The sequence below is a fragment of the Cucurbita moschata genome, unplaced genomic scaffold (assembly GCF_002738365.1).
Source record: "Cucurbita moschata cultivar Rifu unplaced genomic scaffold, Cmos_1.0 Cmo_Scf00021, whole genome shotgun sequence".
Taxonomy (NCBI): domain Eukaryota; kingdom Viridiplantae; phylum Streptophyta; class Magnoliopsida; order Cucurbitales; family Cucurbitaceae; genus Cucurbita; species Cucurbita moschata.
Genome location: NW_019268537.1, coordinates 170693 through 182073, shown reverse-complemented (window position 1 = coordinate 182073; position 11381 = coordinate 170693). Strand labels below are relative to the sequence as shown.

At 29.6% G+C, this 11381-nt stretch overlaps 1 protein-coding gene across 1 annotated transcript; it reads right to left on the bottom strand.

Moving 5' to 3' along the window:
* Positions 1-6076: 6076 nt before the first annotated feature.
* Positions 6077-8241, bottom strand: LOC111458243 (probable 2-oxoglutarate-dependent dioxygenase At5g05600). The gene is made up of 3 exons (XM_023100762.1): positions 7663-8241; positions 7213-7543; positions 6077-6387 (listed from the first exon to the last, which is right to left on the bottom strand). Exons 1-3 carry the CDS (start codon positions 8163-8165, stop codon positions 6139-6141), a joined length of 1083 nt encoding a protein of 360 aa, XP_022956530.1. The 5' UTR covers positions 8166-8241; the 3' UTR covers positions 6077-6138.
* Between the last annotated feature and the right edge of the window lie 3140 nt (positions 8242-11381).

The following is an 11381-nucleotide window of genomic DNA, read 5'->3' as shown; positions in this document are numbered from 1 at the left end:
TACTATTGAACCTTTTAGGGTTTGTCACCATTTGTTGAAACTCTAATTGTTGTCCTTTCGATTTGAATCACCATTTCTTTTCTTTTTTTTTCTTTTTGTTGGCTTATATGAGTTTTGGGTGTATTATTGGGATACCTTTGGGTAGAACCCAAATGTGAAAAACATTACAAAAACAAAGATGCTTTCTTGTTTGGTACGATTAAAACTGACATGCCATGCCTTCTCCTCCCCTCAAATACTGAAATATAGGCCTTCCTTTCCTCTTTTATGTTCAACGTCAAGACCCAAAATAAGCAGGATTACGACACTTAACGTCTACATATTTGAGTTTCGCTCAATGAATAAAATATCAATTACTTGTTTCAGAGATCGATGATGGTTCGATCCTATAAAATTAACTATAAAGAGAACATTTTATTGTTGTTGGTGTCAAGGTATTGATATAGATTAGAATTTTTAAATTGCGTGGTGACCTAAGATACCTATCTAACTAAATAAGACATGTAATGTACCTTCACAAGGAGTGAACCATGTGGTTAGGTTGTCTGTTAGTATTTTCATAGTCCAAAGCTAACACACATGTCGTGACAAACAACTCCATAGATTAAAATTCATATATGTCCTTGAATCAGTAGTTGAAAGTTGTCCAAAATTTTTCTTAGTAGAACTCGCTTTAACTCATTACATATTACCCCGTCAGCCTCACGATTTTAAAATCCATATCCTAAGAAGAGATTTCCACGTACTTCGTTTCCCTCCCTAATCAATATGAGATTTCACATTTATTACGTCATTTTAAAAGTTTAAAGATTTATTAAATATCTCATAAAAAAAAAGATGAAAAGGAGAGAAAAAAGAAAAGGCGCAAAAGCTTCATGAAAAAAGCAGAAAAAGACAGAAATGTACAGAAGGGGCGTGGGATTGAAAAGTACAAAGCAAAGGCAAGTGGGGATTGGAAGGGAAATTCCGTTCAAATTTAATCCAAACAAAACAAAACACACCACACATTCATTTCATAACTTTCTCCTTACATTTTAAACGTGCTCTTTCTTTCTTTCCTTTTTTCCCATCATGTCTTATGGGTTTCGACCATAACTTTCCATTATCTTCCTCCTCATCCAAACCATTCGACGTTTCGTTTAGCTCTTAAAATCTTCAAATTTATTTCAAAAGACACGTTTTAAAAGCTTTTCGATTCGTTAGACTCCGTGACTAAAAGTAACATGGCATAACATAGCAGCTCATGCTTATATGAAAACATGCTTCACATCATTTAAAATATCATTTTCATTTATACCCAGTTGGTGTCTAATAATTTTGTTTTCTTTATTTATATTAGTGAATGGTTGAATATTAAAATTTTTAAAGCTAAAAAATTAAAAATAAATAGACATAAATTTTAAATAATGTGTATTTGAGAAAGATTATGTATTTAATTTCAATTTATTGACGAACATGTTTTTATACATTTTCTCCATTTATGAAAAGTTTATCTCATCACACTTGCGTGCACCAAATAAAGGGAAAATACACAAAAATGGACCCAAAAATCATATATATATATATAATTTATAATTTTTTAAATTTAAAGACTAAATTAATTAATTTTATTAAAAATGCATGCTTGTTTATGGTTTTTAATGAAAACTTAATGTTGATGATATTTTATATTTGGAGGGTTAATTAGGTTAATTAATTAGGATTAGTATTTAAATGAAATTAGGAAAAGAAAAGAGAGAGAGCATCTTATTGTGAACAGAATGGGGTTTTTCAGGAAATGGAATTTCTTTACACCAAAAAACAAAAATCCCCGTCAACAACAAATTCAACCGAAGGTTAAATTCTATAAATATTTTTTAACCTTTTTATTTTATTTTTTATTTTTTTAATATTTTAAAAACAATTTATTATCTTAGTAGGTTACTGTGGTACTAAGATATACAGTTCACTGTAAGAATTGTATAAACCAAATCAAGAAATGTGTCCAAAGATTGAAAGGTATGCTATTAATTTAATTTAATGACTAAAAAGTTAAATTATATATGTATGGTAAAACGTGTCGGTTAGTGAGAGATTTTTACGGTAAAAATGTCTTGTTTTCCTCCCCAATCGAAGTGTGATTTCACTATCTACCATATTTCGGGTCAGCATTCCTTTCTCCAATTGATGTGGGACTCCCAATTCATTATTTTTTTGGGGGCAGCATCCTTGTTGGCACACCGCCTCTTGTCCACCTCCCTTTGAAGCTCGATCGTTCAGTGTCTAACTCGGATGTCATTTATAACGACTCAAGTCCACCACTGACAGATATTATTCTCTTTAAATTTTTACATACGAATTTTTTAAAATGCGTCAGCTAGAAAGAGGTTGTCAAACCTAATGTTTAATTCTCATCCTCAACCGTGTTTGAAGGGGTTGAAAGTGCAGAAGTTGACGAGGAGAACCCTGAGCTGATAACAGTAAAGGGAGTGTTTGAAGTGCAAAAGCTTGTGGCCCACGTCCGAAGAGGAGTCGATAAAATCGTCACCGTTATCAAAGAAGAAAACGCCGCCGGAGGAGGCAGCGGTGGCGGGGAAGAAGGAATAGAAGCTGCCGCTGCCGGAGGAGGCAGCGAACAAAAAATAGAAATTGCCGCTGCCGGAGATGGCAGGGAACAAAAGATAGAAATTGCCGCTGCCGGAGGTGGCAAGGAACAAAAAATAGAAGTTGCCGCTGCCGGTGGAGGCAAGGAACAACAAATAGAAGTTGTCGGAGGAGCCGATGAGATCGAAGAAGTGGAAACATATTTTGATGCTTTGTAATCTAATAATCATAAAAATATTTTAATGCTTAATTTATTTCTAATTTTCTTTCTTTAATCCTTATTTGTAATTTTCTTTTTTACCCCATTACAATAAATATATATATATAAATTAAAAAAAAATCTGAACTCAGGTAGTAAAATAAATACAAGGATGAGTGATTTGATTTGATTTAATTTAATTTAATTTAATTTAATTTATTTAACGAAGGTAATAATTAAAAGCTGTCAAGGATATTTAGTAATAAATTATAGTTTACCATATATATTATATTTGATATTTTATTATAAAGCAAATATCTAACATTTGCCTTATTACTATAGATATCTTTCTATTTATTGTTATTTCCATTTATTACTATTTCCATATCCTTGTAATTTATTTGATTATAAATAAATTAACTTTCACACCATTTAGAAGTGGTAGATTCAGCAAACATTAACAGAATGATTGAGAATGAGTCGTTCATTTAGAAGATTATCATAGATTTACAAGTAAAGAAATAAATCTCTACACCTTTTAGGAAGCTCAAAATAAAGCTACGAGGTTAAGTGTTGTGGAGAGTCACAACTTTACACGCATGATTTTATAAAATTGAAAATCGAAAAAATTAATAAAAGAACAAATTAATTAATATTTAAAAATTTTAAAGGCAGAACTTAAAACCCCTTATTCTATTATGTGAAAATGCTCCATCACCTAAAATGTGGAAATATTTTATTTTATTATTAGGTGGGGATATTTAAATTATTAAGTGGCACAAATAAGTCAATTTAAGCTAGTTAGTTGTCTAGAGAGTTCAATGTATGTACGCAAACAAGAATTGGACCAAAAAGAAAATAATAATAATAAAAAATTAATGATGGATAAATCAAGAAAATAATTTTTTTTTTTTGTTGCTTTTATAAATTTGGAAGTTCTAATCCAAATTTTCTACTTTTTTTTTTTTAGTGTGAAACGAAAATTCAATCTGATTTATCATCTTATTATACATATTTTTATAATATTAATTAAGAATGTCCGATCGATTTTGTTTAATTCTTATTAATAAATAAATAAATTTGAAACATATTTTCAACCTCCATATTAAACGTTTGAACTTGATTTAATGTATGAAAATAGAGAAACAAAATAGACGATTTGAGTCAATTAGTCACGTTGTCTATTGTATTTATAGTTCAATAATTTAACAAATAAAATAATTATTTTTTAAAATTTAAACAGGAGATTTCAAACATTTTTATTATCTTAATTAGTTATTGAACTTGACAAACTCAAATCACGCTGACGTGTATTATATTATTTTTAATAAAGAAAATTTAAAGAAAATAATTATTGAGATATAATGTATTAATATCCATCTAAAAATGATTGTGGGGGCAATGGTCTAAATCTAACTTTATTTAATATCTATCTCAATAATGGCATACTCAAGCATATTTGTTTGGGCACTAAACTTGTAAGGGGCACTTTTCTGTTTTTGATTGGATTGGATTGAATTGAATGGAGATGGTTAAATTTGGTGGGATATTAGTTGTTCATATCCATCACATATTTCAAATATAATTTTTAATATATGGTCATTCTTTTCTCAACAATTTCTTATCAACATGCATTCTCCACTTCAATCTCCACCATACAAAGTGTGTTCTTATCAATCATTTATGTGCCACTTCAAATCGATATATTCAAATTTTTATTAAATTCCTCATATAATGTGCAACAAATAGTAGGATACGATTGCATAGGTTTAAAAGTTAAAACAAAAATGAATTGAATCGATCAAAGTAACTAGACTGATCCCACCACTTCAACTAATGGATTTATAGTCATTTCTTCTTCGTCAGTCATTTTTCTAGTAGTGATGGTTACCGACATTATCTAATGGTTAAATGAAGCAAAAAACAAGTGAGATCTCACATCGATTGAAGAGAAGAATGAGTGTTAGCGAGGACGCTAAACCTTGAAGAGAGATGAATTGTAAAAATTTTGAAGGAAAACCCGCACGGTTAACAGTGGACTTTTACCATTACAAGACATGATAGTTGTGAATAAGAATCAATAAGGTAATTGTCACAAATTAAGGCATTCGGGTTTGCTAAGCAACTTTGTTTGGATTATTACATCCCAAACTTTATCGCTAATATTTAGAATAATTTTTTTTTTAATTTTTTTCCAAATAAATTTAGGATTTATATTTTGCTAATATTTTAATATTTTATATGTTTTATAACTGGTGAGAGAAAAATAATTTTTATTTGAAGATTAAATTTAACCATTTTTTAAAATAATTTAGGATTAATATTACGCCAAATTTGTTGATATTAAAATTTTAGAGTTGAAATTAGACAGTAAATGATTTTTTTTTCTTTTTATTAAATATAAAATGGTACGAAATTTCAAACCGACTAAACTGCCTCGCGAGTCGTGATGGAACCTGAAAAACAGTATTTTATATTTGGGTCATTTTCCACAAACGACAAAATTATTGCCTAATTATAATTTTAATGGAAAAAATATTATATATAATTAAAAAAACACCCAAAACGACATAAAGCACGTGTTAAAATTATTTATTTTATTATATAGTTTTTGGATTTGACAATAACTAATATTATTTAAAATTTAAGCAGCTTTCACAACATGATTAGTACTAGAAAAGTCAACATATATGATTTATGCTTCTAGTTCCGTCGACCTTATCCCAACCATTAGGTGAGCTTTCAAGCTTTCTTCTTTGAACCGATCTAAATATTTGGATATTCGGGTCCAGGTAATCTGGTGATGTTTTTTACCATTTAGCAGTTAATGATTCAAATCATGGCAAGGTGAGATACGACTTTCTATTCAATTTAGTTGGCTACTCAGTAGCCTCTATATAGTCATTATAATGTGAAGAGCGACCTCATATCGGTCAACTATTTCGATATTATGTGGACTTCTATCCCTACCCTACAAGTTTATACACTCAGGGCACAACCTAGCGACACATCATAGCATATACATCTAGGGCACCACTCTATATCATATGCCTCAATAGCAAGGCTCGGAAACATAGATCATCGACGATAATATAAATCACACAACTAAATAACGTAATATGCATTCTCTATCCGAAGATTCACTATATGCATAAAATAAAGCTTAGAATCAAAATGGACCAAATTTGAACGATCGAATAACTTTAATTTTATTAAACATACATTAATTAATTAGGTTAAACATTATAAACTACAAGAACTAGAAGATGTACATTTATCTAGGAGCAATGGATTTTTTTTTTTTAATGAATTTATAAGTAAACAAAATTGAAAGGAAAAGCATGGGGAACGGTGGGCTATCTCGGGGACTTTAATGACTCTACTTGGGATTTACCCTGAGGGCCTCTCATCCTAATGAAAAGTCTGTATTCGTCAAAAGTCATTGGGGAATAAAGCGCAGGTTTATCTTGTGTTATCAGCTCTTTTGCTGGCTCTATTGGAATGTCGCTCTTTGGATTGTAAAAGAAAGCCAGTGAAACTCGTTCTTTCTTTGAATTTACAATCACTCTATGTTCCACGCTTCTGTATATTGCATTGCTTAGAACCTGTTAAAAACAAAAAGGTAAATGTGTTAGTTTCATATCTTTTTAGAGATTTGAATGTACGACCCGGTGTTGAATCACAAACTATGTACAATTTGGGCTCAAACAAAGGGACCCTTTGATGAACCTAGCATACAAATTTGCTATCAGGTGGAGGTACTGCGTAAGGACAAAAAAAGGAACAATTTTGGTCCTTCCCATTCTAAAAGATGACCCAAATTTTCTAGAAAATGAAAAGAATGGTCCAACCAAAACAAAGACCCCTCCATGTGCAGCTGACAATAACCACATCTCCACAAACTTTTTTTCTTTTTCAGGCCATATATTATTATTTTTTACCCCAAAATAATAAAAATACCTTATTGGAATGTTTAATAATACCCCTAAATTAAAAAATAATAAAAAATTTTAAATATTGTTATACTAATTTTAGGTAAAAATTATTAATAAAAATAGTTTTCAAACTTTTCAAAAATACATTTTTATTCTTATTCTTATTATAGCGGGATAAAACGGTTCTGACACATTTCAAAAAAATTCATTGAAGAGTAATATTAGTACTTTTAAACTTCTAGAAAAAAAAGTTTTAAAAGATTCCACCTTATTCTTAGAATTGAAAAAATAGATTATTTATGAGAGGTAGATAATTAATTTTTTTATTTTTTTATTTTTGTTTTTGATAAATGCTTTTAAATTTTGATGTGGTATTTCTGAATATTTTTAAAAAGTTAAAAGGAATTTAATAAAGAAAATATTTTAAAGATATTTTTATTAATTTATGGAATTTATTAAAAAATTGATTTCCAAGAGTAAATGAATGGAAAAAACCTGAACTTGATCGCCCACATTGACTATAATAGCATGGGGAGCTGGTTTGACGGTGATCCATTTATGGTCGTTGCGAACTTGAAGTCCGGCGACTTGATCGTCGGGAAGTAGCAGCGTCAATCCGCCGGGGTCGGAGTGGGACGAGAGCCCCAAGGTCAGCTCCGGCTGGGGGCATTTTGGGTAGTAATTCACTCTCAAACAAGCTCCTACGTCTTCTCCTCCAAACGCATTCCGCAAATACCCTTCTTGAAGCCCCAAATTTAGCGATAAAAGCTTCAACAATCTTCCCCCTAGCTTCACTACTTCTTCCCCATACTCCTCTATCAATTCTCTGCATTTAAAAAAAAAAAAAAAAAAAAAAAAAAAAAAACCATCAATCCCTTCTTAAATTTAAAATTAATTAAATGGGTCGGGTTGGATTAGATTGGATTGGTGGAATTGAGTACGAACCTCAAGCACGGCGGGGCAGCGGGCCACTTATTGTGGTCTTTGAGGTGAGGAGGAAGATAGTGAAGAAAAAAGTAGTCACTCCAATCAAGAATAGCTCCTTTTTGAACACCAAGGCGGCTGCCGTACCCTTCATAAGTCCTAGGATTATTAGCATAGCCCTGTTTAATCTCCACCGGCAGCTGGAAAAAATCATGCCACCCTTGCCGGATGTCGTCCAGAAGCTCCGCCCTGATGCCGTGGTTGATGATTTGGAAGAAACCCCAATTGCGGCAGGCGTCCGAGACTTGCCTCAGAATGGTGTCTCGAAGTGCCTCGTCTTGGTCCAGACAGAAGCCGTGGACGTCGATGATTGGGATGTTGACGGCGTCGAAGGCGGCAGCGGAGGCAGTAGGGCGGTCCGTCGGAGGCTTGATGTAGCGGGCAGGGATGACGGGGCACCCACTTTCGGAGAGGGATTGGACACGCACTATGGGTTCGGGCCAGTCTTGGTCGAGGTTAGTCATCACGGCCAAGGAGGCTCTTGGAATTCCAAGGTTGATCTCTATTTATAAAAATTATAATCCTTACCGTATAGCTTTTTAAGCCCAACCACGTACGATGAATCACTATATATATATATATATACACACACACGCACAAAAAATACTTTTTAAAAAAATATATAAGAGAGGGGTAATCTGACTTTTTGTTTTTTAATATATTCTCCACGTTGCTAATTTATATGTTATAAAAGTTTATTTGTATATATCTGTATTCATTAATAAATAAATAAATAAAATCACAGAGCGAATGACTTTTTTTTATTTATTAATATATTCTTTTGTCGTTAGATTCGCACTTTGATAATTAAATCTTATAAAATTTATTTATTCTAGTATGATTCCTCATTCTTAACGGGTCGAATTGTGTCTTTTCCATACTTTTTTGTTCGAATTGTGATATTCATATAGAAATTAAAAAAAAAAACTTTGTGCGACTCTTTTTTGGATTTGTGTTAGCAGGTTTTCGATGTTGTGTTAGATAAATCGAGTTTGAAGTTATACCCATATGGTTAATATAATATATGTTGAACGTTTACGATGAATTTGAATATATTTTACTATCTAGTACGGGTGGTTCTGTTATATATTCAAAATTAGAAGTCCAAAACATCAAAAACGGTTTTGGAGATGGTTTTTTTTTTTTTTTTTTTTTTTGTTTCATGGAAGTCATACGGACACTCTGCACCATCGGTAAATGATGTGGTTCCGATTGAATTTGGACAATATAAGGAAAAAAACAAAGAAAGAAAAAGACATAAATGTAGGCGACAAGTAGTGGAAAGTAGGAGAAAAAGGGAGTTAATGAAAGGTCATAAAAGTAAAAACGTAGGGAAGGCGAGGGATGAGGCTTAGGATTATGTGGCGGTGAAAGAAGTGGGAAATGACTGGATTAAATTAAGAAACGTGAATATTATGGGGGCAATCTGTGGGCAAAAAAGGAAAGTCAGTTTTTTTTTTTTGCTTTTTCTAAATGGAGGGTACTTTGGGGATTTTACAATTGTGGGTGGTTGATGGGGCAACGGAAATTGACATGGCCGACACGCAGCAATCAAAATTTCATATTCTTTAAATATTAATAAATACGGATATCATTTTGGATCGATTCGGTCTTTTATTATTATTTAATATATATATTTGTCTTTCTTTTATAATTTATTCCATTAAACAAATCATTAAAATTATAATTTTAAAATGTTTTTGGACTCTGCAATAAAAATTGTTTATAAACAACATTATAAATGGTTGGACAAAAACTTTATTATTTAAGTAATTTTAGACATTATTTTTTAAAAATCTTGATTTGAAAAATCTTATCATGGTTCATATTTAAAAATAAAATAGAATTTTCGGAATATAAAATAAGTTAGGCATGTATTTCAATGTTTTATTTTTTAATTCTAAAAAAAATTATTTATTAATTTAGAGTTTTAACCTCTCATTAAAAAAATTAATTAATTAATTCTGTGTTTATTACTAAAAGAAAATGATTAAAGCTTTAGTTGTAAAGAAGTAGACAGAAGAAACAAAAATATCTTTAATTTTTTTATTAAAAAAATTATTTTTTTCCCCAAACAAAATAAAACAAATAATGTGAGTATTTCCAAATAAGATTTAAAGCATTCATAGAAGGCTATAGAAATAAAATGTAAAAATTGATTAAGTTTTTCGAAATTATAAATTTTTTTGTAATGAATTTATTTACCTATATTATTTAAGAATTATGTGGTAGGTTGACATTGAGAAGGTTTAGTTTATTGTGTATGAAATGTATTGGTTGAATTAAAAGGACCCTATTAAATGCAATTTAAATTTTCAATGGCTAGAAATCTAAACTTATGGTTTAATTTTGAAAATTTAGTCGTTCTTTGGCCCGTCAGTATCATCCTCAGTTTTACGGTTTTTAAAGTTATGCAACAAAATCAATACTCATCTATATACTTAATCTTTTGGCTTTTCTTTTCGAGCTTATTCTCAAATTTTTTGTGTTTTTTCCTTATGGGCTTCCTCATCACTGTATCTTAATTTTTTATGTTTTTTATTTTATAAATTCATACAAAAAAAAAAAAATCAAATTTTTTAAAAGTTAACTAAAGGGTTGAATATAAAATTAAATTTTATGTTGGAATCTTAAATTTTCAATTTTGTATCTAGAGTATTAGTAAATCTTAAAATTTAGATATTAAATTTATAACTTCGAGAGTTCATCAATTAAATAAACACAAATCTGAAATTTTAAAGATAAAATTCGTAATTTAACGTTTAATTTTTTAATAAAGTTTTAACCATAATTGATCTATAAATTTTTTTTTCTGTCAATTATAGATATAATGTATGAATTTTTTTTTAAAAAAAATTTAAAAATTTATTAAATCACTGATTGTAACCTAAATAAATAAAAATTTAAAATTTTGAACATGTAATTTAACATTTTTTTTTCCAGAGAATAGAAGAGTTTTGTTTAAAATATAAAAAATAAATTTATTAATGGGAAATAATTGCATTGACTAATACAAAATAAGAAATAGAATTTTAATACGTAAACTAAAAAAAGAGAGAATTAAAACATTTATAACTCGTGCTTTTGGACGCTACCGTCCACACATCGCGCCGTTTGGTTTGATTTTTAATTTAAAATTTAAAAAATTCCCACAAATATCCACACAAAATAAGTTTGTCAAAGGAATAATAATAATAAAACAAAAATGCAGACTTAAATTAATTAATTATAAACTTCAATACCAGTCGACTTTAATTTGCAACTGGCGCAGTTAATTATTCTTCCTCAATAAATAAATGAATAAACATGACATTACGAGTTTACCCTTATGGACTTTAAAGAATAGATTTCTCCATTTTTTATTTATTCATATTAATACATTTTTTAAATTCATATATTTATTAAACATAAAGATCGATAAATGTCCGATAAATTAAAAATTTATGAATCAAATACCTCTAAAACTATTTTTAGACTTCTGTTTATTATTATTATTATTCTAGCTGAAATTAATTTGTGAAAACAAAAAAAAAATTTCAAGTATAATATCATTTTAAAATTTTATGTATAAATTATGCATTTTACTAGGTAATATTATTTAGTTTTTAAAAAATTAAAAATAGACTATAATTACTAAAAGCATTTAAAAGGGAATATTAATTAGTCTAACTTTGGCTTTA

What these genes read in the sequence shown, in the direction of transcription:
- LOC111458243 (XM_023100762.1), bottom strand. Translation starts at nt 8,165, where the DNA reads ATGACTAACCTCGACCAAGACTGGCCCGAACCCATAGTGCGTGTCCAA. An exon ending in GCTGCCCCGCCGTGCTTGAG is followed by an intron (nt 7,544 to 7,662) that starts GTTCGTACTCAA and finishes TTTTAAATGCAG; the next exon opens with AGAATTGATAGAGGAGTATG. An exon ending in ATGTGGGCGATCAAGTTCAG is followed by an intron (nt 6,388 to 7,212) that starts GTTTTTTCCATT and finishes TGTTTTTAACAG; the next exon opens with GTTCTAAGCAATGCAATATA.